The following is a 24,250-nucleotide window of genomic DNA, read 5'->3' on the forward strand; positions in this document are numbered from 1 at the left end:
ATGAAATCTAAACTATTTTAAGTGCAGCCTTGGAAGTTATGTAATCATTAATAATTATACTATACCATAAGTTCCCAAACTGTTTGTGTGCGTGATGAACTTATGGCTATAGCCATCAACAGTATTCCTTGCGACTCATTTATAAAAAAAAAATATTTAAAAAGAGTTTGATACTATCTCTTTGTTTTTTTTTTATTTAATCACAGAAACGGGAATTCCAATACAGAGCGTGATAGACAAGTAGTTACGCATTCAATTCAAATGGAATTCATTTATTCATTCATTTATTTAGTTAACATCTAGACAGATAACACTGAATCAACAATTTCACGCCACAATACTCGGTTCGTGGCCGCATCTCTCCATCCTCGGTTCTGCCTCACGCTCGCCAAATCGATACGCACTTGATCCGCCCACCTAGCTCGCTGCGCTCCACGCCTTCTTGTACCAACCGGATCCGAAGCGAACACCATCTTTGTAGGGTTGCTGTCCGGCATTCTTGCTTGCTACATGCCCTGCCCATCGTATCCTTCCAGCTTTGGCCACCTGCTGGATACTGGGTTCGCCGTAGAGTTGGGCGAGCTCGTGGTTCATCCTTCGCCGCCACACACCGTTCTCCTGCACACCGCCGAAGATCGTCCTAAGCACCCGACGTTCGAAGACTCCAAGTGCTTGCAGGTCCTCCTCGAGCATCGTCCACGTTTCATGCCCGTAGAGGACTACCGGCCTTATGAGCGTTTTGTACATGGTACATTTGGTGCGGGCGTGAATCTTTTTTGACCGCAGCTTCTTCTGGAGGCCATAGTAGGCCCGACTTCCACTGATGATGCGCCTCCGTATTTCACGGCTAACGTTATTGTCAGCCGTCAGCAAGGATCCAAGGTAGACGAACTCGTCGACCACCTCGAACGTATCCCCGTCTATCGTAACACTGCTACCTAGGCGAGCCCTGTCGCGCTAGCCGGCTAGCATGTACTTTGTCTTGGCCGTATTCACCACCAGTCCAACTTTTGCTGCCTCGCGTTTCAGGCGGGTGTACAGGTGTGCCACCTTTTCAAATGTTCGGCCGACGATGTCCATATCATCCGCGAAGCAAACAAATTGACTGGATCTCGTAAAAATCGTACCCCGGCTGTTAAGCCCGGCTCTCCGCATAACACCTTCAAGCGCAATATTGAACAACAGGCACGAAAGTCCATCACCTTGTCGTAGTCCCCGGTGGGATCCAAACGAACTGGAGTGTTCGCCTGAAACCTTCACACAATTTTGCACACCTTCCATCGTCGCTCTTATCAGTCTCGTGAGCTTCCCGGGAAAGCTGTTCTCGTCCAAATGGAAATGATTCCATAATAGTGTAACCACTGTACTTGATGTATTCAACATGTGGAAGTTATTAAATTTTGTTATTCAATTCACAACAAAATTAATCTATCCAGTCATAAATTTGAATATTCCAGGCATCAAATTATTGTGTGATGGTGAAAAAACATTTTTTAAAGATGTCAACAATAATGTCATATTCCTTTAAATCCAATATTACAACATGACATCAACTATTTCTGCAAGTTTTTTTATTCATAAAAGTGGGAGGTGTTTTAAGCTAACGAATTCAATTTCTAATAGAGATGGGCAAAAAGAATCGGAGCCGTTCAAAAGATCCGGATCACTCAAAAGAACGAGTGATCCGTGGCTCTTTTTTCGCGAGAGTCGGTTCAATTGATCAGCCCAAATCATTCAAAAAGTGACCCGGAAAAATACGAACCCATTATTTTTCCCTATTCTCTTTCGTTCGTTTCTCGGCTTTATATTGCTGTGCGCGTTTGAAATGCAAATATCAAATGCGGGAACACCAAATGCGGTAAGATTTTCCACAAGAAATGCGATGTCAAAGATAGGTTTTTCTATCTAGGTCAGCGGTGATTTAGATAATCGTTGCTAGGAGTCCTTTGATTGGTTTGTGTTACCGCATTTAGAGGACATTTAGTCAAGATTTGCACCTCAAATGCAAACAGCAATATAATAACATTTGACACGTGCCTTGCTTTGCGCGCCACGGCACACATGCAGCTCCGTTCTCTCAGAGCATACACAGCCAAACAACTAATTAACCCCGCTCAGATGCATACAGTGCCCTCTTGAATGGCAAAGCACATTTTGCTTCTTCCTTTTGATTCGGGTAGGAGAAAACGGAAAGTGAGTATAGTGGTTATCACGCCTAATGGTATGGGTGCCCTAGTGTAGATGTAGCTGTGAACCTTAGGGGGACACGGGAGACCGTGTTATTCTCCCTATCTTTCGTCTCACTCTAACAATAATCATCAAAACTTTGTGAAAGCAAATCTCGAGTTTTAGTGAACCGATGAAGCTGAAAATTTATCGGGTTGTGCACTACATATATAGAATCATAGTGATACATATTCGCATCGATATATGGAGTGGTTCTTGAGATTTGCTTCTTGAAATGGATAGGGTGATTATGATGACGTCCCGTGCGGCCTTAGAGGAAAACAATATGCACTCAGTCTCGAAAAACACCCAGAAACCGGGTTTAAATTTTTCAAATTGGGTAATATTTACATATGCATTTTGATGAGTCTGCAAAGCGTGTGCAAGTGTATGACGAGCGTATGCTAGTCTACGTGTGTTCAAATGTCACTAAGCTCTATAACGTCAGTTTCTGGGGAAGAATGTACGAAGAATGAGAGAGCGAAATGTACCAAAGTTACGCCACATGTCTTGCAACTTCTTTTGCGAGCCACTGAGTCACTAAACCGTTCAAAAGATCCGGTTCACTGAAATGAGTGATTCGGATCGGATCCGTTCACTAAAATGAGCCGTTTTGCCCATCTCTAATTTCTAATGATTCTACTACAGTAATGACCCGATTTTGTCTACCCCCGATTTTAGCATCCTTTTTTCCCGATTTTGTCAGCCTAAACTTTATGTTTATTTTTATCAGAGTAAATACGTCTATACTTGCAATATTGGGTGCATAAAGTCAATTATGACCTTGGCCACGTCTATACAATCATCAAAAGACAGAAATTTTGAAATTTTAAATTTTCAATAATTATCCAAGGAATTGATCAATGTTACCTTGGATTACGGTACATATAAAATGCAAGTAAAATAAAATGTTTATATTAAGGTGATTATAGAACGAAGCCACACCTCAAATTTTCAAGAGCACAAGACTTGAGAAACAAATAGCGCTCCGCGTTGAAAATCTATCCCATTGGTCACCATCATCAAGCAAGCAATTTGATTGGATTTCAACGCGAACTGTTGTCAGATTCTCTCGTCTTGTGCACTTGAAAATTCAAAGTTTGGCTTCGTTTTATAATCACCTTAACAAAATCATAAAACTAAGTCCTTAAATTGAAATAAAAACTTTAAACCCTCCTGAAAACAAATTTTCCCGATTTTAGCTCTCTCCCGAATTTGTCAACCCTAAATGCAGCATGTGGCTGATAAAATCGGGACATTATGTATTGAAATTCTAATTTTCCTTGATTAAATTTTCATTCAGATATATATGAGGATTGAGAGCCATGAAGTATTTCAAGTTAATTAAAATATTGAATTCTATAGTTTTGTTCATTGATTCCAACTGAAATAATGCAATAAAAGTAAGTAACTGGCCATTTCAAACATATTGCTAAAACTCGAAAAGGCATTCAGGAAAGGTAAAGATTTTTATATGCTGCAAAGAAAAAAATATATTAATTAGTCCATAGTCCTAGGTACCCCTTCTGTACCTATGGCACCCAGTATTTAAAGCACTGAAATCCCGTATACGGTATAGGTCCGAACAAATAAAGGCTACCAAAATCATAAGGTAAAATAAAGAATACCACTTGAGATAGGTAGACATAACAACGATATATCAAAATGAGATTTTACCGCGACGCACAGTTAGAGAAACTATGGCCTTCTTTTTTTTTCTATCTTTACTAACGAGATTTTTAGCCCTGGGCTAGTTCATCTCGGGGCCAACGGCTTTACTTCCCTTCTGAAGGAAGTCGTCACTGAAATTTTTAGTGACTATCTCGGGGATGGGACTCGATCCCAGGTCCTCGGCGTGAGAGGCGTGTGTTCTAACCACTACACCAGGTCCGTCCCTATTCCTGTTTGAATATGTTTTGGAGGCTTGGTCTTTCCACCGGAATTCATTATGCACAATGCACACTATAGATAGGTAAAAAACGCAGAGAGCATAACTTCAAAGTAGAGTGCCTGTAAACAAGAGTGACGTTATGTTTCAGTTTTGACAGGTCTCCTGCTCGATTGGAACGTGGATTTGTATGGAAATGACAGTTCGCCGCTGTTCCAATTTTGACATTGACGCCACTCTTATCTAAATCCACTCTGCTTCAAAGTATCAGCCAGATCGTATTTTTTGGTTTTTAATTTAGGACGTTACGCATCACCAGATTCCGCGCTCCTGCGGGAATCAGTTATTACCCAACAGATACATAAACAACAATACATCAGTATTATTGATAATAACTTCTGAAATTACTGCTCATATTGTAATAATTTGTTATTAATAATGTTTCATGCTTTAACTTCTACCTATGAGCTAAACACTTCCGACAACGTTAGTGAATTGGACCGAGGAAAAATCAAATTTGACAGTTCTTTAATAAATTGGATAGGAAATAACAGAGGGATGACGACCTATTTTTTCACTATGGAATTTGACAGCTTGAGTTGTGCCTTCTTATCGGGAGCATAATTTATACTCCAGAATCAAATTTCACTCATACACGTATATTTTTCGGATGTTTACCTTCTTCTACGAGAGAAAACAGTACAAAACGCATGGAGCGCAACGAAATCTGCTAAAGCTGTTTGATGGTACTGAGCTGAAGAAAAGCAAATGTTTCTTCGAAATATTAAATCATAGATAACAGACAAAAAACGGAGGTGTTAATCAATTTCTTCAGGATGAAACGCTAGTAATGCGTCGAATTTGTGTTCCGTGGTTCATTTCCCCACATTCGCACCAGCTGATTTGTTGATGTGCACATTCGTATGGGTGAGCTCTGCTATCGTTTTATAAGAGGCAACAAAAAAAGATCATCGTAGCAATCCCTTGGGAAATAATGAAGACAGACCCTTAATGTCATTCTGAAAGGGTCAAAACATTTTCTCAAAAAATCGTGTCACCCCTCGTCGACGAGACGCTTCGCAATCTGACAGTTCTCACAGAGAACCCTCCAATAATCCGACTTCGATGCGAACCGTGTTTGGGTGACCGTTTGTTGTTTTGCATCTTTCGTGTTTTGGATCAACAGTTTCGTCATCGGCGCTGTTCGTAAAAAGAAAAATCTCTGTGCTTATGGTGAAATATTTATTTACATTACCAAGTCGACGACCTTGTCTGGTGCATCGAATTTAATTCTGCTGAGTGAACGCCGGTGACCAATTCGCCGTATGCACTTTGAGTGGTATCTTTGCAAGAAGAGGCGAATCGGAAGGGAAAAATCCCCACAGGAAGGATACTGATAAGAAGCAAAATAGCGACGTGAATAGATGATGAATCAACAAATTGCGAGGAGATTATCTTAAAAATCGGACTGTTTTATTAGGCGGCTGAAAAGTGAAGGTGAGAATTGTTTTCGTTCTTGATAAATGTGTGTAAATAACGAATAATTCCATTTCAAGCAATGTCGTCGTGGGAATTCTCCTGGACGGACGTTTGTCCCTCCGGATTGCGTCCCTGGGTGAAGGATTACAATGATTTGGCCCCGTGCTTCCAGGAGATATGCCTCCAGCTCCCGATGCTGGTTCTGTTTGCCGTGCTTTCGTCTTACTACTACGGATCGCACTTCCGGTTGGTGTTCCGCAACGGGGTCCAGCTGCGATCGATTCGGGTTCGGATTGCTGCTTCCATCGCCCTGGGATTGATTCCGGTGCTGAAGATATTCTACGTGTTGAGAGTGCACGGAAGGATCTATCCGATCGATGTGTTGCTGTCGTGTGTGCAATTTGTGGCTTGGACGGTTCACGTTGGATTTCTGGTCAGTTCGATTAGGCGAGGATCGTTGAGTCATCGGGGGCCGTTGGCCATTATTGTGCTGTGGACGTCGCTGCTGGCGTTGACGGGGATCTGGGTGCACACGAACATCAATTCCGATTACTGGCTTTGGTACGTATTTTTTGTGTAATATTGGGCTTCCTAAGGAGGGTTAAAATACATAAAGATGAACGATCGAACGGCTCATTTTGTGGCCAATATCAAAACAATATTTTTACATCTGACATAGGACCTGAGTTACCTCAGGGAATTCAAAAATCTCTGTTTGCGGATGACACAGTCCTCTTCGCGAAAGAACATTGAGGACATTCAAGCCAAATGTAACAAATATGTAAAATGTATTTATCCCCTCATTAATAGAAAATCAAAACTTTGTCTTAAGAATCAGCTTTTGATATTCAAACAAATTTTCAGGCCAGCCATACAGTAGCAATATGGAATAGCTGTTGTAATACCAGGAAGAAAGCTCTGCAGACGATTCAGAACAAAATTTTGAAAATGATTCTGAAGCTTCCTCCCTGGTATAGTACCAATGAGTTACATAGAATATCCAATGTTGAAACATTGGAACAAATGTCAAATAAAATAATTGATAATTTGTGTGTGTGTAATCCTTCTAACCCCCACTGTCCGGCAGTGGTATTATGGAAGAAAACTTTCTGCACTTCAGAACATTCTTTGTTTGCAAAAAGTTTTAGTCCGGGAGTTAGATGGCGATAGCTCTATTGCAGATCCCATGACCCATTTCAGAATGGCTGGAGAGACACGTCCATTCAGAAGTCACTTTCACTTACAATAAGCCCCGCATGTATGTATTGTCTTTATCAAATGGATAATGGCAATATATTCACACTTCCTGGTTTAAAGATTTCATCTTTATACCTGGCGCGTATTTAGTTAATATTCATGATAATATGCATGTTAATATAATTGATTCGATCTCACCCTTTTCTGCTTTTCCACTCCTTTTCCGATGCGATAGCTTCCTCTGAGATTCTCTGTATCTCTCCTCTTTCTTTTATTCGTTGGATCAATCTTCTCGTCTTTCTCTTTCCATCTTTCTATTTCCTTGATTCGTTCTCCCGTCCTCCCTGTTTCAACCTGCATTTTATGAAGGGACATTTTATGAGTAGATATACTGTTCACATTTTATCATAATATAAATTATAAGCATTATAATACGGTTCTAGTTTTTTTTCTTTTATTTATGTTTCTTTTATAGTAATTATTATTAATAATATTATTATTATTTTTTGTAAGTGTGCTTTATTAGTTCTTGATCACATACATATCTTATTATACATATAATTAATATAACTTTTTTTTTAATTCCTTTTTGTAATCAATCTGCACCTTGGCCCACCGAGTTGCTTATTGGATGTTGAATGTCCGTGTCATTTTGCTAATCCATTTGAATGCTCATCAAACGCAATTTGGATGCTCCTCAAACGCAATCATTTGACCAGGTCCAGCCATACTGAATGAGCGCAGTTGATCATTACATATGATTACATAATTTTACAAAATATATTTAAAGCTGTGTGAATCTAATGCTGTTACACTTCAAAATATTAAGTTGTATATTATGTTTTCCTAATCCTACGTAGTATTTAAAAATTAACCGTGATTTCATGTTGTTTTGTCTTGCTCTTCTCAACATTTTCTTTATTCATCTACACCTGATTCCGATTCTTCTTCACTACCCGTTGTTTTATATATCTGCTCTGCCTGCCTTTTTAATTCGTACTTATCTTTCACTATTCTATTCCAATCCTCCTCTGTTATGTTTGGTAGTCTATCTTTATCTTCTCTAACCGCTTCATTCCATGTTTTGGCAGGTCTACCTATCTTTTTCTTTTTGCATCTAAGATTTTCTGCTATTTTTAATGGATGTCCTTCTACTCTTCTCTGTATGTGTCCCCAATAGTTAATTCTCATGACCCTTATCTTTTTTACTGCTGTTTTACCATCTAATAATTTTGATGCAGTTAATCTCCCTTTTGACCTGTCTTTACAATACTTAATCATTTCTTTTAATATCTGCATTTCATACTTCGTTATTGACTTTCTATTTCTTTTAATTAATGTTGCTGTCTTAAGTCCGTATGTGATTGCTGGTGAAATGACTGTCTTATACATTAATTTCGCTAAGCTCCAGGGTGGTTTATATCTTCTCAAAAATTCTATCATTATTTTGCTACTTCCTATTGCTAATTTACATCTCTTCCTTGAAGTTTGTGGCCTATCTAATGTATCTGATAAAAATGTTCCTAGGTATCTCATATTATTCACCACTTCATAATCTTCTTCATCTATGTTCACTTGTTTCGGTATATTTCTGTCCGAAATTGGTTCTCTTATCATAATTTGGCTCTTGTTATTATTTACTTCTAATCCATTTTTTTCCAATTCTGTTTTAAGTATTTTAACAATATCCTCTATCTCTTTTAGCGATTTTGCTATAATAAGTATGTCGTCTGCAAATACTATGATTACTGGTAGTTTATCGTTATCAGGCTCTAACAGATTAATTTTGGAATACTTTTTTTTTATTTCTCTTAATATGTCCTGTATAATTAGTGTGAATATGGACACCCTTGTTTTATACCCTTAGCTTTTATCCTTTCCTCTGTGCATATCCCTTCCCATAATATACATGTTTTTTCTGCATTAAGTGCTTGCATTACCCTATTTGTAATGTGATCTGGTACTGCTAATTTTTTAAGTATCTTAGGAACTGTTGTTATATCTACATTGTCAAATGCTTTTCTTAAATCGATTGCTGCTACTATTGTTGTTTCCCCACCATTCCATCTCTCATCTAGAAATCTTCTAGCGTAGAACATTTGATCATCTGTAGACCTATCTTTGGTGAATGCTGCTTGATGGTAATCTGGATCTCCTGCATATTCTCTTAGTCTCTGCAATAACCATTTGGCGTATATTTTATATCCTAAGTTACATAAGCTTATTCTTCTAAAGTCCTTAGTTTCTTTCGGTGTTTTACATTTCGGTATAGGTATTTGGGTTGATTGTTTTTATTGACTAGGTATATCGTTTGTTTCCCATACTACTACAATAATTATTTTGTACAGTTCCTCTCCATTATTTGCATATTTAATATACTCGTTTCTTAGTCCATCTCGCCCAGCTGCTTTTCCGTTTGCTAATCCTCTGATAATTTCCATTATCTCCTCTTTGCTTGGTCCTCAGTCAATTTTTCTCTGTCAGCTTCTATCACAATCGGTTGTCCTTTTGTTAGTTTCAATTCTCCATCCCATTTTTTAATCGAAATATTTGGTTTCTTGGACTCTTTTCCCTTAATGAATTGCTTAAGATACCGATACGATCTTTTTATCCTTTCTCCTATTTCATAATCCTGTAGCTCATTATAAAACTTATATACTTCTTTCTCACGGTGCTTTTATATTATATTCTTGTCTTCTTATATTTATATTGTGCCTATACCACTCTGTGCCTATACCTCTTTCTTTAGCTAACCTCATTTGCGTCCTTGCCCTCATAAGATTATTCAAGGCTCTTTTTCTATTAGGTGTCAATGGAGTTTTAGTTTCTTCTAAAACCTTTTTTGCACTTAAATTAACTTTCTTAATAAATTCTGCATAAGCTTTAGTAGTATCTATATTGTCTATTTCAATTTTCTTGTGTTTCTCAAGTTCTTCTGTATATTTCTTATGTTTATCTTCGTACTGCAAAATACTTGGTTGTAATTTTTTCTTTATGGATTTTAGCCTTCCAAGTTCTTTTTTTTTGCTCCGTATAAATACCAACTTTCAATAATTTGTGATCATTTTGGATAGCTGTCCATGCTGCTCTTATAAATTTCACTTTCACTGTTGACTCTTCGGCTATTATTACATGATCTATCTGTGATTCTCTATTTCCATTAGACCAGGTCACTAATACCGATTCATCGAACCTCATTGATATAATGATCATTCTGTGAATTTTCAATAAATTTTTCATAAATTCCCCATTTTCATTTGTTTGTTTGTGTCCGATAAATTTACCTAATCTTATTATTTCTTCTTCATCTGAATCTTCTTTACCTATCTGAGAGTTGAAATCTCCTAAAAGAATCATTCTATTCTTTCTAGGATGTCCATTAATGAAAGCTCCTAATTGTGCATAAAAAGAATTAGCATTTTTATTTGGCGCATGTACATTAACTATTAACCAATCCTCTTTTTGATCCTCATGTTTCATAATCGCTGACATATTACTGTTAATTTCTCTAATATCTAATATCTATTTTTCCGTCCTTCCTAGTAAGAATAGCTAGCCCTCTCATATTATTTGTGTTGTCCCTGTCTGATAAAAACCAATTATAGTGCAGTGTGCTTACTCTATTTCCCTGCACATTTGCTTCTTGTAGAACTGCTATATCTATTTTAGCCTGAAAGAGCTCTTCATCTATTTCTGATCGTTTTTCTTTTAGACAACAACCCCTTACGTTCAGAGACCCTATGTATATTTCCTCTTTTTGCTGTACATTATTTTCTTTCTTTTCCACCTGTTTCTTTTTGTGGTTGATACTCCTAACTTTACCGTTTCTGATTTCTCCGATTCTGCCTTTCAATGTTACAATTTCAACGCTATCAACTTGTGTTCGGTTCCCTTCTTTGCTACAATACAACTGTATTTTCTCTATTTCATCTTTTTCTCTCAATCCTATTGGTCTGTACTTAATCACATTCAACTCCTTACTGTAAACAATAACCTCCTTCCTAAAACAATCTGCTATAAATTGCCATGTTTCTTTCCCTGGACTCCTTATGTTGTTTTTTACTTTTTCATTAGCATATTTTAAAATATCTTGTTGAAGCGATATCGGAAGTTCTTTAAATATTTCTAAATCAGGAGAAAGTTTACTTAACTGATGACTCACTGCCCATAAATAGCTCTTATTGTCCTTTACGATTTGCTTTACCTTCAATCTATATTGTCTTATTCTAATCCAAGTAGTGTTGTTAATAATCTTTACTGTAGGATCTTTTACAGTTTGTACTACCTTGATTTCTTGCTTCGCTGCTCCGTCTATTAACTCTATTTCTTTACCTTGCTCATTTGTCACCTGACTTTGTTGAGTATCAATTGTTTGTTCATCATTTGCTTTTTCCACGTTCAACCCTTCATTGTTCATTTTAACTGTTTCTCGCTCCTTTCTGTTTTCCCTGTACGTTGACTTACTCAGTTCTTCATTTTCTGCATCCTGCTCATCACACACTCGATTTGTTAATTTTTCATCTCTCTCTAGCTGTGCATTGAACACATTTCCTGATTTTTCCTTTTTCTCCCCTGATCCTGGTTGTTTCCTCCTTTCATTATGTTCCATCATTTCCGCATTATCTTTATCCTGTCCTCGTTCATTGAAAACCTCCTTTGTTCGAGTGTTGTTTGATTCTATTTTATCTCCTTTATCATTATTCACTGTCTCCTCAATCAGTTGTCCCTTGTTAACAATCTCTACTCCTTGTTCTACACTATCATAATGGTTGATTCCATTGTAGTAAATTTAAATAGTTTTTCCCATTCCATTTCCGTGTAACAGCTCCAACGGCTGATAGTGTGGGTTATATACCCTGATATTCACTCCCAAAATTTCTTTAATAGCCATCAGCGCCTCTGCTCCGGCCCATGTTCCGTCTCTCGCTAGATTTTGCAGATGTTGGTTCATTTTTTCTTCAAGTTGAAGATCAGTTAGCTGGTCCACGGATTCGTTGGCTGCCACGATAATCTCGGATATTATCACATCCCTCATCTTAGCCATGTGTACTTTGAGGTACTCGACTGTTGCCTGACGCAAGTTTATGGCTTCTTTGTAAAAAAGCGTATCGAAGGTTTTTCTGCCGGACAGTTGCTGGATAATTGCATAAAAAAGGCAATTACCATTTCCTGGCACTTCGATCACTTTTACCCGCCCATCTTTTAGCTCCATTTTTACAGCCTCTGTGTAATTTACCACACTCACCTCACAATTCAATCCACTAATCCGCTAATCTGGGGTTTTCACAATATCACAATCTGCACTTTTTTCAATAAAGCACTTGAATTTTTTCACTGCACTTTGACTTCGTTCTTATTGACAGCCGAAGAAGTTATGATTTTTTTTTTCGTTGATGTCATAAACTTTCGCGCCTTTCACCGTTGTAATAAAAAGAGAAAGAAAACTGCTTCATTCCGTGAAACGCGCGCAACGGAATCAATTTATCTTCTCTTTTACACTGTTACTGTGATGCCATCTTTGATTGTCATGCTTCCTCCCCTTAATAAACATCGACCCTTAATAGCTTTTTTAACCGGTTCTTTGGTGCAATATTTTTTACAGTTTGGCATCCCTTCCTGGTTTCTCTCAAGTGACGCTGATCACTGCGCGCCACTAGCTCCCTCTTCCACTCCCCCTCAGCTTCTCTGCAAGGCAAACCTTGAAGTAACTGTTTGCTCTGCACCAGAACAACGTGAGAGTAAAAGAGAGCACCAGTGGCACGCGCCATCTGAGAAAATCCATATCACTGGTGTATACTAAGGGCTCTCTCCGTTATTTGATTCATCTACAATGATAGGAGAATCGTGAGCTAGTTGTATTAGTTTCATTTCATTCATACTCCCAATCAGAAAAAAGACCCTAGCCACGGTTATCCACCACTACTCTACTAACACACCGCTCCCCTTCCCCTCGCCACTTCTTACTAATCATGCCCTCACCCGGTGAACCAACTTGCTCCTACCTGCCTCTCGTTCCCCCTTCTGACTGACCTATTTAGGCAGTTGGTGAGTGTGAGCTACTTTCAGGGCTGGTAGTGGCCATACAGCAAAATAATATTGTCTTTAGCAACCAATTTTTGTTTTTTTTTTTAATTTTGTGAAGGTGACAAACTAGGGTGCAGAGCTACTTGGACACTTCCATGATTCACTTTGGCATGGGGGTTTTTGTCGGCCGAATTGTCTGAAGCATTGGTGGAATTCCTTGTAGACTACACAATTCAAAAGTAAAAACGACATCTTAGACAAAGTTTGCGGCCGAATTTCTCTACCTAAAATTTAAACTTCTCTTTTCCATGATAATCCCAGAGTGCCATTGATTTTCGACGATTTTTGAAAATTGATGTTCCTAATAGTCGAACTATTGTAAAGGATCATATCATTATTGGTTAACAATCAAGCTAACCCTACTTAAAGTTTATCTATGTTAGATTTAGAAAACAGTGACTATATCCACTAGTTTCTTCAGTCAGTGACCAAGTCACTAAAAAGTAACTCGCTACCAGCCCTGCACTATCCATATTTGAGCTTCCTTCCAATCAAAATCCAAAGATTTGCTTTGCGCTTACCTTGTTGTGCTCCCATACACTTACTCCATTTCGTCATTTCGTTTTATCCACCCGTTAACCTGGAAATCATCCATCGCTAGCTTCATAGATGATTACCAATGGGCATGTTGCGCTGAGTACTGCTCCCGGATGTTTTCGACGACATTCTACCTCTCCTTTTACTGAGCCGGAATCCTCCACATATTTCGCTCTCACACCACATCACTTTCGCCCGTGCTAGCTTTCACTAACACCACTACTGAGACCGCGCTTATTTTTCCCCACTCACGCTGCGGGCATCCATTTTTACGCCACAAACTCTCGTTTTGAAAATCCAAATTAAGACACTTTCCATAAATTTTTCGACTTCGATTCAACTATCACTCGCGACTGTGCACTTTTCTTCTTTGGGATACATATTTTTCTTCATTTTTACTATGATATTTTCACACATTTTTCACTATTTTAAGACCACGAAAAAAATGTACATCTTTCACTCAGCCAGTGCTGCCAGTTCTCAAATAAAATAATTGATAATTTCAGACAAAAATCGTTGCAATCTTCTATTGCCACGATCAATGCGTTATATATTCGTTATAAATTCGATTTTAATTCTCTATTTTCAGGTACGTGGCGGATTTGGTGGTATTCATAAGCTACGGCTCGACGCTGATTGCCCCGGGAAATGCCCATTACATTAGAGTTCAGCGAACGGCCGATGAGGAACGGCAGGCCCTTTTATCGCACACGTACACGCGATTCCTGGAAGATGTGGACGAATCGGCCTTGGGCCCAATTCAGGATGATGCCAATTTCCTATCTAAGATGGTCTTCTACTGGGTAAGACCACTCATTACCAAGGGAATGGCTGGCAAGCTGCGCAAGAATGACGATTTGTTTGACTTACCGGAATGTTTGAACATGAATCTGGTAGTGGAGAAGCTTCAGAAGCAACTGAATGCGGTGGGATCTCTATTCAAAGCGCTGCATCGAAGCTTTGGTTGGGAATTCTACCTGATCGGGATCCTCCGACTGCTAGCTGATCTCTCCGGCTTTGCTGGACCTGTGCTCCTGGGAGGACTTCTGCGTAGCGAAAACTTCAACGGGAATGGAACCGTCCCTGGTGATGATTGCAACAACTGCAATGCCATTGACTTCCGTCCTTACTACTACGCCCTGGGACTGCTCCTAACCACTCTGATCAGTTGCTTCGCGGGCGTCCACTTCAATTGGCGAATGACTCTGGTGAGCACTAAAATGCGCATGAGCCTGGTGACCGCAATCTACAGGAAATCTCTCGTAGCCAAAGGCCTGCAAACCGCCCGGCCAGAAATACTGAATCTCATGTCAACCGACACCGATCGGATCGTGAATTCCTGCATCAGCTTCCACTCGTTCTGGAGTATCCCCTTCCAGCTGTTCACAACCCTCTACCTCCTGTACACCCAACTGGGCCTAGCCTTCCTTGCCGGGGTGATCTTCGCCGTTATCCTGATTCCCATCAACCGGAAAATAGCGATGAAGATCGGTCAGCTCTCGCAGGGACTGATGACGGCCAAAGACGGCCGCATTGCCATCACGACGGAAACCATCTCCGGGGCGAAGCACATCAAAATGAACGCCTGGGAGGATGTGTTCATCGGAAAGATCGAACGGATTCGGCGTGAGGAGGTCGGCTTCCTGTCGCGGCGGAAATATCTGGACGCCCTGTGTGTCTACTTTTGGGCCACGACGCCGGTATTGATGTGTCTGCTCACTTTCGGAACGTCGGTACTGTTGGGGAGCACTCTGACCGCAGCTACGACCTACACCAGTGTGGCGCTGCTGAACATGCTGATCGGACCGCTGAATGCGTTCCCGTGGGTGTTGAACGGACTCGCCGAAGCGTGGGTGTCGCTGAAGCGTGTGCAGGAATTGATTGATGTAAGTATTTTAAATATTTTTAAGGCCGGAATCAGGTAGTTCTCTTTTTCAAGAATTGATTACTATTTTAATGCTGGTCTTCATAAACCTTGCCAGCATCATTAAAGACTGCGCTAAATTCTGAACAGTCTATTTCATATACTGAACAAGCATCGTTGTTACATTCAAAATAGCAAACTGAATGTTCGATACATGATTCTTTGTTACAGTTCAAAAGTGTTAAACTGATTCTAACAGCAATTCCGAAACGGTTGAAGTAGTTGGGAACAGCTTTAGCTGAAATATTTAATTGCTTCTTAAATTCTGTTACATATAATTTTACACTCTACTTACAATTTTTCAGTTTTCTTCTCGCTTACTTTAGGCTAATTTTCAATCCGTACTCGTAGGGTAGGTTTTAGATCTTGGATCAATTGTTCAAATTAGTATATAAGAGAAAATAGTAATTTTATAATGCACAATAACGAATTCAAGTTTTGTTTACGCAAACTCTCCGACTATCAATTCTGCTTATCATCCTTCGTTGACGTCTGCCACATCTCCGACGATTGTCAAAGGTGAAGTTTCTACCCTTTCGCGTGCCCCGTAAGATCCCTGTGGTTCTTTGTGACGGGTGTCTACCGGGGGGTACTCGTCGTCACATTCCCCCGCCGTAAAGCATTCCCTTGGACCGGTTTACGTTCATCCATGACGTCGAGTAACGTCAGCTTCACAAGCGGAAGTCTACTGGTTCGGCAGGTAACTGTTTAATTCCACTTGAACTTCCAATCAGGAAGTGGTTTGGTGTAAGAGCCTCCTGCTCAGCGTATTCAAGTGGGATGTACGTCAACGGACGGCAATTGATCATGGCCTCAGCATCAATCATGACTGTTTCTAATACTTCGTCATCTAGTCGGCGCTGAGTCTTCAGAATAGTCCCAATCGCTGCTTTCACAGAACGGACCATCCGTTCCCATACTCCACCCATATGTGGAGCCCCGGGTGGGTTGAACCGCCAACGTGTTGTAGAATTGGTAAAAACCGTTGCCATACGGTAATTGCGTTCCTCGATTTCACGTTTCAACTGGTTATCTGCCCCATGGAAGTTTGTCCCATTATCGGAATATATTTCTGCCGGAGAGCCTCTCCGGGAGACAAATCGTCGCACTGCCATTACACAAGACTCTGTCGTCAAGTTGTGCACCACCTCTAAATGTACGGCCCGGATGGTCAAACAGGTGAATAATGCTATCCATCGCTTTGAATCACTTCGACCGACTTTCACCAATACTGGTCCGAAATAATCGATCCCCACAAATGTGAATGGTCGTACATATGGTGTAAGCCTCACTTTGGGTAATGGAGCCATTGGTGGAGAACGAGGAACTGTGTGATGAACGCGACATTCCATACAATCGCGGGATACTCTTGCGATAAGTGAACGTAGTTTCGAAATTTCATACCGTTGTCTCATCTCATTGACGATTGTTTCGCGATTAGCATGGCGGAACTGTCGGTGGAAAAAATCAGTTATCAGAAGGCTTATCCTGTGCTCACGGGGAAGAATTATAGGGTTTTTAGCATCATATGGTAACCAAAAAGCTGCACCGAGACGACTTCGCTTGCGTAGTATACCGTCTGCGTCTATGAACGGCGATAGTTTATAGATGTTGCTCGATTTCGGAACGCCAACATGACAAGCGTCTAGGCGTCCTCTAAACTTTTGAAGTAACTCAATTTCCGCACCGTAGAATTCCCGCTGCGCTTGTCGCCACAAAGATTCTTCTGCACTCTTCAGCTCGTCGTGTATCAAAGCACCAACCTCCAGTAATTCTCCTCTTTGATATCGTCGAATGTTATTCACGAAACGATGAACATACGCCACAGAACGGAGAAGCCTTTCCCATTTGCTGAAGCGAGCTGCATCTACGAACTGAATCATTGCAGGAAGGTGTACATTACATGAACGTAGTTCTTCATCCGTAGAAAGTTGTAGTTTGATCTTTTGCGGCCAATGAGTTTCAGGCAGTTGAAGAAATTCGGGTCCGGTAAACCATCGATTGGTCGAATCGATTTGTGGTCCAGAACCCCATTTGGTGGCAACATCCGCTACATTCAGTTTCGAGGGAATCCATCTCCACTCTCCTACTTCTGTGGTCGACAGTATCTCACCAATTCGAAATCCCACATACTGATGATATCGACGCTGCTCTGAATGCAGCCAAGCTAGAACCGTCGCTGAGTCGGTCCAAAGAAATCTCTGTACAACTGGCAAACCGTGCATCGAAATAACGTTATTTAGCAGACGAGTTCCTAATACTGCGGCTTGAAGTTCCAACCGCGGTATTGTCAACATTTTTAGCGGTGCCACTTTGGTCTTTGCACCCACAAGAGCAACTAGTGGACCGTGCTGAGATTCTACTCTGAAGTATGCCACGCTAGAATATGCCGACTCACTAGCATCAACGAAAACGTGTACTTGCAGTGATCGATACACCTCCGATTCTGCTTTTGGGAAGTAGTAGCGCGGTATTCGAATGGAGCTTAACTGTGGCAAAAGTCTGCACCATTGAATCCATCTATCGTACAGCTGTTGACTGATTTGGTCATCCCAGTGTACACCAGAAACCCAAATTTCCTGCATGAGGATTTTTCCGTGCACAACGTAGAAGGCTATTAATCCTAGTGGATCGAAAAGACACATGACCACTCTCAGAACCTCTCGCTTCGTTGGGATACGACCGTCCTTCATGATGTCCGCTAAGTCGCTCCGCATTGTAAGATCGTATGTAAAGCAGTCAAGGATAGTGTCGTATCCAAACTAGTTCTAATAATGTTCGTAACCAAACTAAGAATAATAATGAAGCCGAAACATTAATCGTCATCCGGAACCCAAAAGTCACACGAATGCAGAAAATCTAAACACGTCCGTTTACGTCCGTTCGTCGTAAGAATCGTCAACAGAATGCCGAAGAAACGGGAACGCATTCACTTCTTACCTTTTTTTGTCTGTTTCACACGCAAACCGACACTATCTCTTTTTCACTCGTTCTCGATCGAACATCCAACCGAACATTCTTTTTGTTCTTCTCATTCATAAATCATCATTGATTCGTTCAAATAGGTTTGTGCGCTATCCATTTCAGTGATGCCGAAATAGTTTTTTTTTAACACTAACTGAGTACTATTAAAATAAATATCCTATAATAATTATTATTCACTACATTCGCCCCCTTCTGTACTCTGTACTTTTGTGTTTTTACTGTCATTTAGACCAAAAATTACAATTTCCATCTTGCGGTCTTGCAGGGAGTTAACTTTGCTCGAAAAGTTTAGGTAGCAAAAACAAAGGATTCTAAACTTCCTTTTCAACTTAACCTTTTTCCGCTCCTGATATAACCAAAGCTGATTTTGATCTTGTTACCATAGGCTTGTCGGCCTTGGAAGAATTCATGGTACACTGAATCTGAAAAATTTCAAACAATTCATTCTTCTTATTTAACTGTACATGTTCTACTGTTTCTTATTGTCGCACCGCCACCAAACTGGAAAGCGTGCTAGTCACTCGCGATTTGCCTCGATTCACCGTGTTTTGAAACCTGATTTTTTTTGTTTGGTGCTGCATTCTTATGATTTTTATGGATCCAGCGTCTTTGTCTTGATTTCTATTTTTGTTTTGATTTCTGTTGGATCCATAATGTATATAATCACAGCTGATTATAGTAGCACTAAATTAGAAAACAATCAAGAATGTATTCTTATCGGTTTTCTTTACATTTTCTACCACTCCTGATATAACCCTAACTAATTATGATCTTACTGTCTTAGACGGAGCTTGCCAGGTTCCAAGATAATCTATAAAGCACAATATCAGAAGTTTGTGAACAGTTCTTCTTTTTAGTTTCACTTTCATTTTTTTATTACTTTTGACATAATCAAAGTTGATTTTGAGCTTGCTGTGATAGATAGAGCTTGCCAGGCTCCAGCAGAATTTTTATATAAGTGTACATATTTAACATTGATTGTATACACAGCTAATTTGGTCTTGTCTCCTAATCTAACTTTAAATTTTCTACCACTCCTGACAAAACTACAGCTCCCGAATAACCTATGAAACACAAAATCAGAAATTTCCAAGCTACTCAGCCTTTTGTGTTGTACTTCACATTTTCTACTATTTCTGACCTCTCCTTGCTAATTGCTCTACAGCTGATATTGATCTTTCTGTCTTACCCGTAGCTTACCAGGCTCAAGCAAAATCTATTAAACAAAAAAAAAACGCGAACATTTTCAAACAACTCATCATTCTTATTTAACTGTACATTTTTATTACTTCTTACATAACCACAGCTGATTTGGTCTTGCCATCTTGAATGGAGTTGACCCAACTCCAAGAGTGTTCATGAGGTGTAAAAAAACAAAATATTGCAAACAATTCTTCATTCTGACTGTACGTTACATTTTCTTCTACTACTTTTCTTTTTAATTAACGAGATTTTTTTTTGGCCCTGGGCTAGTTCATCTCGGGCTAGTACCACTCTTGACATAATCAGAGATTTTGATCTCACAAATCCAATCTAAATCACAGTTTCTCAACCCTGGTAACTACGAAAAACGGCACGCTGTAAGGTGATCGTTTCATCGAGCTTTCCACATGGTCGGGATCGGCGACCCCCTGTTGCGAAACGTGGCATTAAATCAAACATTTACACACAATTCATCATTCTTGTTATATTGAAGTACACAATCATAAAATTCTACACAATTAACTTAAACTTTATTATTTTGATTTACATTATCTCCCTCTTCCTTACACCCCAAGGAACAATTGGTAGCTTTTAAGATACTTACGTGTTTAATACAAGCTGCATAGCAGCAACCATTGCTGAACAAATTTTTAGTTTAATCATTAATTGAATAAAATTAATTTCCGCTTATAAAAAAAGCTGTTATTCCACTTGCAGTTTGTGTTTTGAATAAGAGCTGAATAAACCTCCGAAAATGCAAATATAGTAGCTTTTGTTCTACAACACATAAGAAGTTTAACAATTGACTGATTAAAAGCTTCTATAGGTTGTATCCATCATTTTAGTAGCATATTGAACATTTGATTAACAACAAATCGTACAAAAGTTTCAGTGTTTAATACTTAAAATGTTGACCAGCATGATTAGTAAAGCTTATAAACAATGTGAATAACAGTATATGAGTATGCTCTTATTCAAGCTAAACATATTATGTCTTTTTATGTTATTTTCAAATGTTTCAAATGTTTTTTCAAATCAAATCCAAGACGTGTATGCGATGGATGGATTAACGTAATGGACGTAATGGCGACGTAATGGATCAACGAGGGTAAAGTTCGAATCACATTGGATTAAAAATATCAAAATTTAAATTTTCCAAATGTATAGTGATCATCATCTGCGACGTTATTGATATCGGAAAAAGTTACTAATCATAACATTTTTAATGATAATCGAAGTATAAATAATAATTTAACAATAGTTACATGAAAGTGGTTACCTAACTTACAGTCAAGTGTCGCAAATAAACATACATAGTTAATTATTGTTGAATAATGGTGACAGCTTAAAAAATGCCCTACAAAGAGCTGAGAAGATGGTATTTAGATCCAAATTTAAGTCTATGTTCAACATTTTTCATTGGAATGAATAATAGTAGAATCAACACTTATTAAACTTCTCCAATGAATCTCTGCTGACTTGTCAAGATTGTTTTACTAATGAGTTGAACAAGTCATTTTTCCTTCTATTAAAGAGCCAATATTCCACCAAACAAATATAGTTGTGTAAACAGATGTACAGGAGACGAACTAACGTCTTGGTTGCTTCGCACTTCAGCTGTTTCCATGTTTAACATGAACATGATTAAAAGCTGAATAGGTATTTTATAAAATCCTAATACAACATAGATATATCATCCGAGCAGGTCATCCAAAGAATTCCAAAATAACGATTACTAAACACATTGTTCAGCAACAAAGAAGCTTTACAAAAGAGGTCACACCATAGCCAAATTTAAAAAAAATGGACAAAATATCTAAAAATTGCGTTGTATTCCTAATGTATTGCAATGTTCAACTTACTAATATTATTATTATTTATTTTTATTTGAGTGGCTTTTCGCCCTTGGCGAATTCGCCACTAACTAACTAATATATAAAAACATGTTGGATACAATAATAACTGATGCTTTCTCAATACAATATTCAATTATGTTTAGAAAATATTTTGAATCAGTCTTCTGACATAGGATTATCGATTGAAATATATTTTATATTTGTATAATGTTTAATAGATGGAAAAAGGACGACACATAATTAAAATATTAACCTAGTAGAAATATTATACATATAATACATGAATTTTAGTATAGTTACATGAACAATTCAATTAAAGTTTTAACAAGTTAAAACTTATTATGAAATTCGATTAATCATTTCAGACTGTTTTTACTTTGTGAATAAACTTTATTTTTGACCGGCATTGAAATAAATTTTCTCACTGTGCGCTATAAATAGCCGACTGAGTTCAGCTCGCATCAGTACTGAACAGCAGCAGAAGTAATGCGCTTATTCAGTTGTTGATCAGCATAGCACGTGTTGATTAGTTATTGTTGAATAGAAGCTCAAGCATGATCAATAATCAGCTACAAGAAGTTTATATTGGGCACTGGAAGACTGATATGTGAATTCAAGGATGGCGCAGATGGCAAGGTAATACCGCTGACGATGGGAAGGTCTCGAGTTTGAATCCAGTATTCAGGTAATTATTAAAAGTGTGGTTATTAATTCATGGTAAAGGTATACACTGCATCTGATGTATACAGGTTAGCTATTTTTAGTCATTTATTTGTTTTCAATCAATTTTGTGGCAGTTGAATAAAAGCTGAGATGAATGCTTATAAAGCGATTTTGAAGTTGTAGAATAAAGTCAATATACAACGATACGCTATAACTTCTCCAAATGTGTGTGAACAACGCCTGAACAAAGGCTTCACTTGGAAATAATTAAAATGTTGTTAAACATGATGCTGAATTAAACTGCAATAATGTAGTTTTTTAAATTAGCGTTGTTAAATCATCAATCCTTATTAAGCTAAGTGAAACCTGAATAAACATCATTACAATATATGATTACAGTCACTAAATGATAAGAAGCTTAATAATTTCGCCAGATTTGCTTGAACAATGTGTGCGTAGCAGCTGCAAAGTAATATAATAAAGCAACTATTCAGTATGTAGTTGTGAAAAATTGCATAATAAATGATTATAAAATAGGCAAATGTTTCTTGGGACAACCATGAATGATTTAATCTTGTTGTTTTGGTTATAATAATTCTGTTGTGCTAGATTTAGCGTTTTTATACCACATCTTGTCCAAATAAGCCAACTTTTCAGCTTGATTAGTTTTCCACGCATTTATTTTTTTAATTCCTTTCATTCATTGGCAGGAGACCTACTCGCTCCGCTTTTTTTCTCTTCTATTTCTGTGAGACCTAACTGTTAAGGAGACGCTACACAGAGTCATTGACAGGTGAACTACTCGCTTCGCATTTTCTTTTCTTTCTTTCATTTCTGTAAGACCTAACTCTTAAGGAGACGCTACACAGAATTATTGGCAGGAGACCTACTCGCTCCGCATTTTATTTTCTTTCTTTCATTTCTGTGAGACCTAACTCTTAAGGAGACGCTACACAGAATCATTGGCAGGAGACCTACTCGCTCCGCCTTTTTTCTTCTTTTATTTCTGTGAGACCTAACTCTTAAGGAGACGCTACACAGAATCATTGGCAGGAGACCTACTCGCTCCGCATTTTCTTTCTTTCATTTCTGTGAGACCTAACTCTTAAGGAGACGCTACACAGAATCATTGGCAGGAGACCTACTTGCTCCGCCTTTTTTCTTCTTTTATTTCTGTGAGACCTAACTCTTAAGGAGACGCTACACAGAATCATTGGCAGGAGACCTACTCGCTCCGCATTTCTTTTTTTTTTCTTTCTTTCATTAATTTCTGTGGGTTCTCACTCTTGAGCCGACGATTTCGCTTTCTTTTCATCTATCAGTTCAGAGTCCTAGTTCTGTTTTTTTTCTGTTTCACTGTTCACATTTTTTAATAATAATACCAAGTCAAATACCACATCAACCTCAACTCTATCAACCATCCATACTTGGTTTACAACGCAATCCATATTCAATTTATAGTTTTGTTTTTGTACTCCAAGCTTACTCGGTCCATTCAAATACAGCTGAAACATTTTAAAACAATTAGTTTTTTTGCCTCTTAAAACCAGCTTCATGTCTGTCCCAATGTGAGATCAAATGTTAGGCATATTTTTAAATGTGCTTTCTTTCTAAACAGAATATAACATTACCAAAAATTAAATCAAACTCCTCTACAAACACTTCATAAACTCTAATAATTTTCTCGATCATTTTGAAAAGATAGAACAAAAATTTTCTTCAATTTTCAACCATAAAACAGAAGATTATAGACTGAGTAAGTATTAAGTTGAATTGGCGAAATAACATCATAATTTCTACTTTCCCTAACATTTTTTGTCATCTTCTCAGTTGTCGCAACATGCACTCGATTGGACGGGCAGAATGATCTATTCAACAAAAAAAAAACTACAATCGAAAAAGTTAGATGCATTCTGCCCCGCATGAATAATTAATTATTCGCACAATATAATCATAGAGAAAAAAACATGATGCAAAAACATAACCTCCAATCGCACTGTTCTTTTGCATGCAGTCGTCAACTTCAAATCAGGCAACCATTCCTCGCGAATTAAACACCACTCACCTTTGTCAATCACATTTCATCGCACACTTCAATTAAACTCCATTTATCTCTACATTATCTCACGTTTCATTTTATTTCTTATCTGAAACAATCATGTCTTGAATTCACCAGAAAATCCATCAAGCCAACAAAACATTAAACCA

The 24,250-nt window shown here is 38.5% G+C and overlaps 1 protein-coding gene across 1 annotated transcript in view; it reads left to right on the forward strand.

Moving 5' to 3' along the window:
* The first annotated feature begins 5,262 nt into the window (after positions 1–5,262).
* LOC5568184 (multidrug resistance-associated protein 7) overlaps positions 5,263–24,250 on the forward strand; it is a 53,997-nt gene continuing 35,009 nt past the window's right edge. Inside the window, exons 1-3 of the mRNA XM_021848220.1 lie at positions 5,263–5,611; positions 5,671–6,154; positions 14,001–15,297. Coding sequence (XP_021703912.1) covers positions 5,673–6,154; positions 14,001–15,297 — 1,779 coding nt within the window. The 5' untranslated portion in view covers positions 5,263–5,611; positions 5,671–5,672. The remainder of the gene's footprint in view (positions 5,612–5,670; positions 6,155–14,000; positions 15,298–24,250) is intronic.

The sequence above is a fragment of the Aedes aegypti genome, chromosome 2 (assembly GCF_002204515.2).
Source record: "Aedes aegypti strain LVP_AGWG chromosome 2, AaegL5.0 Primary Assembly, whole genome shotgun sequence".
Taxonomy (NCBI): domain Eukaryota; kingdom Metazoa; phylum Arthropoda; class Insecta; order Diptera; family Culicidae; genus Aedes; species Aedes aegypti.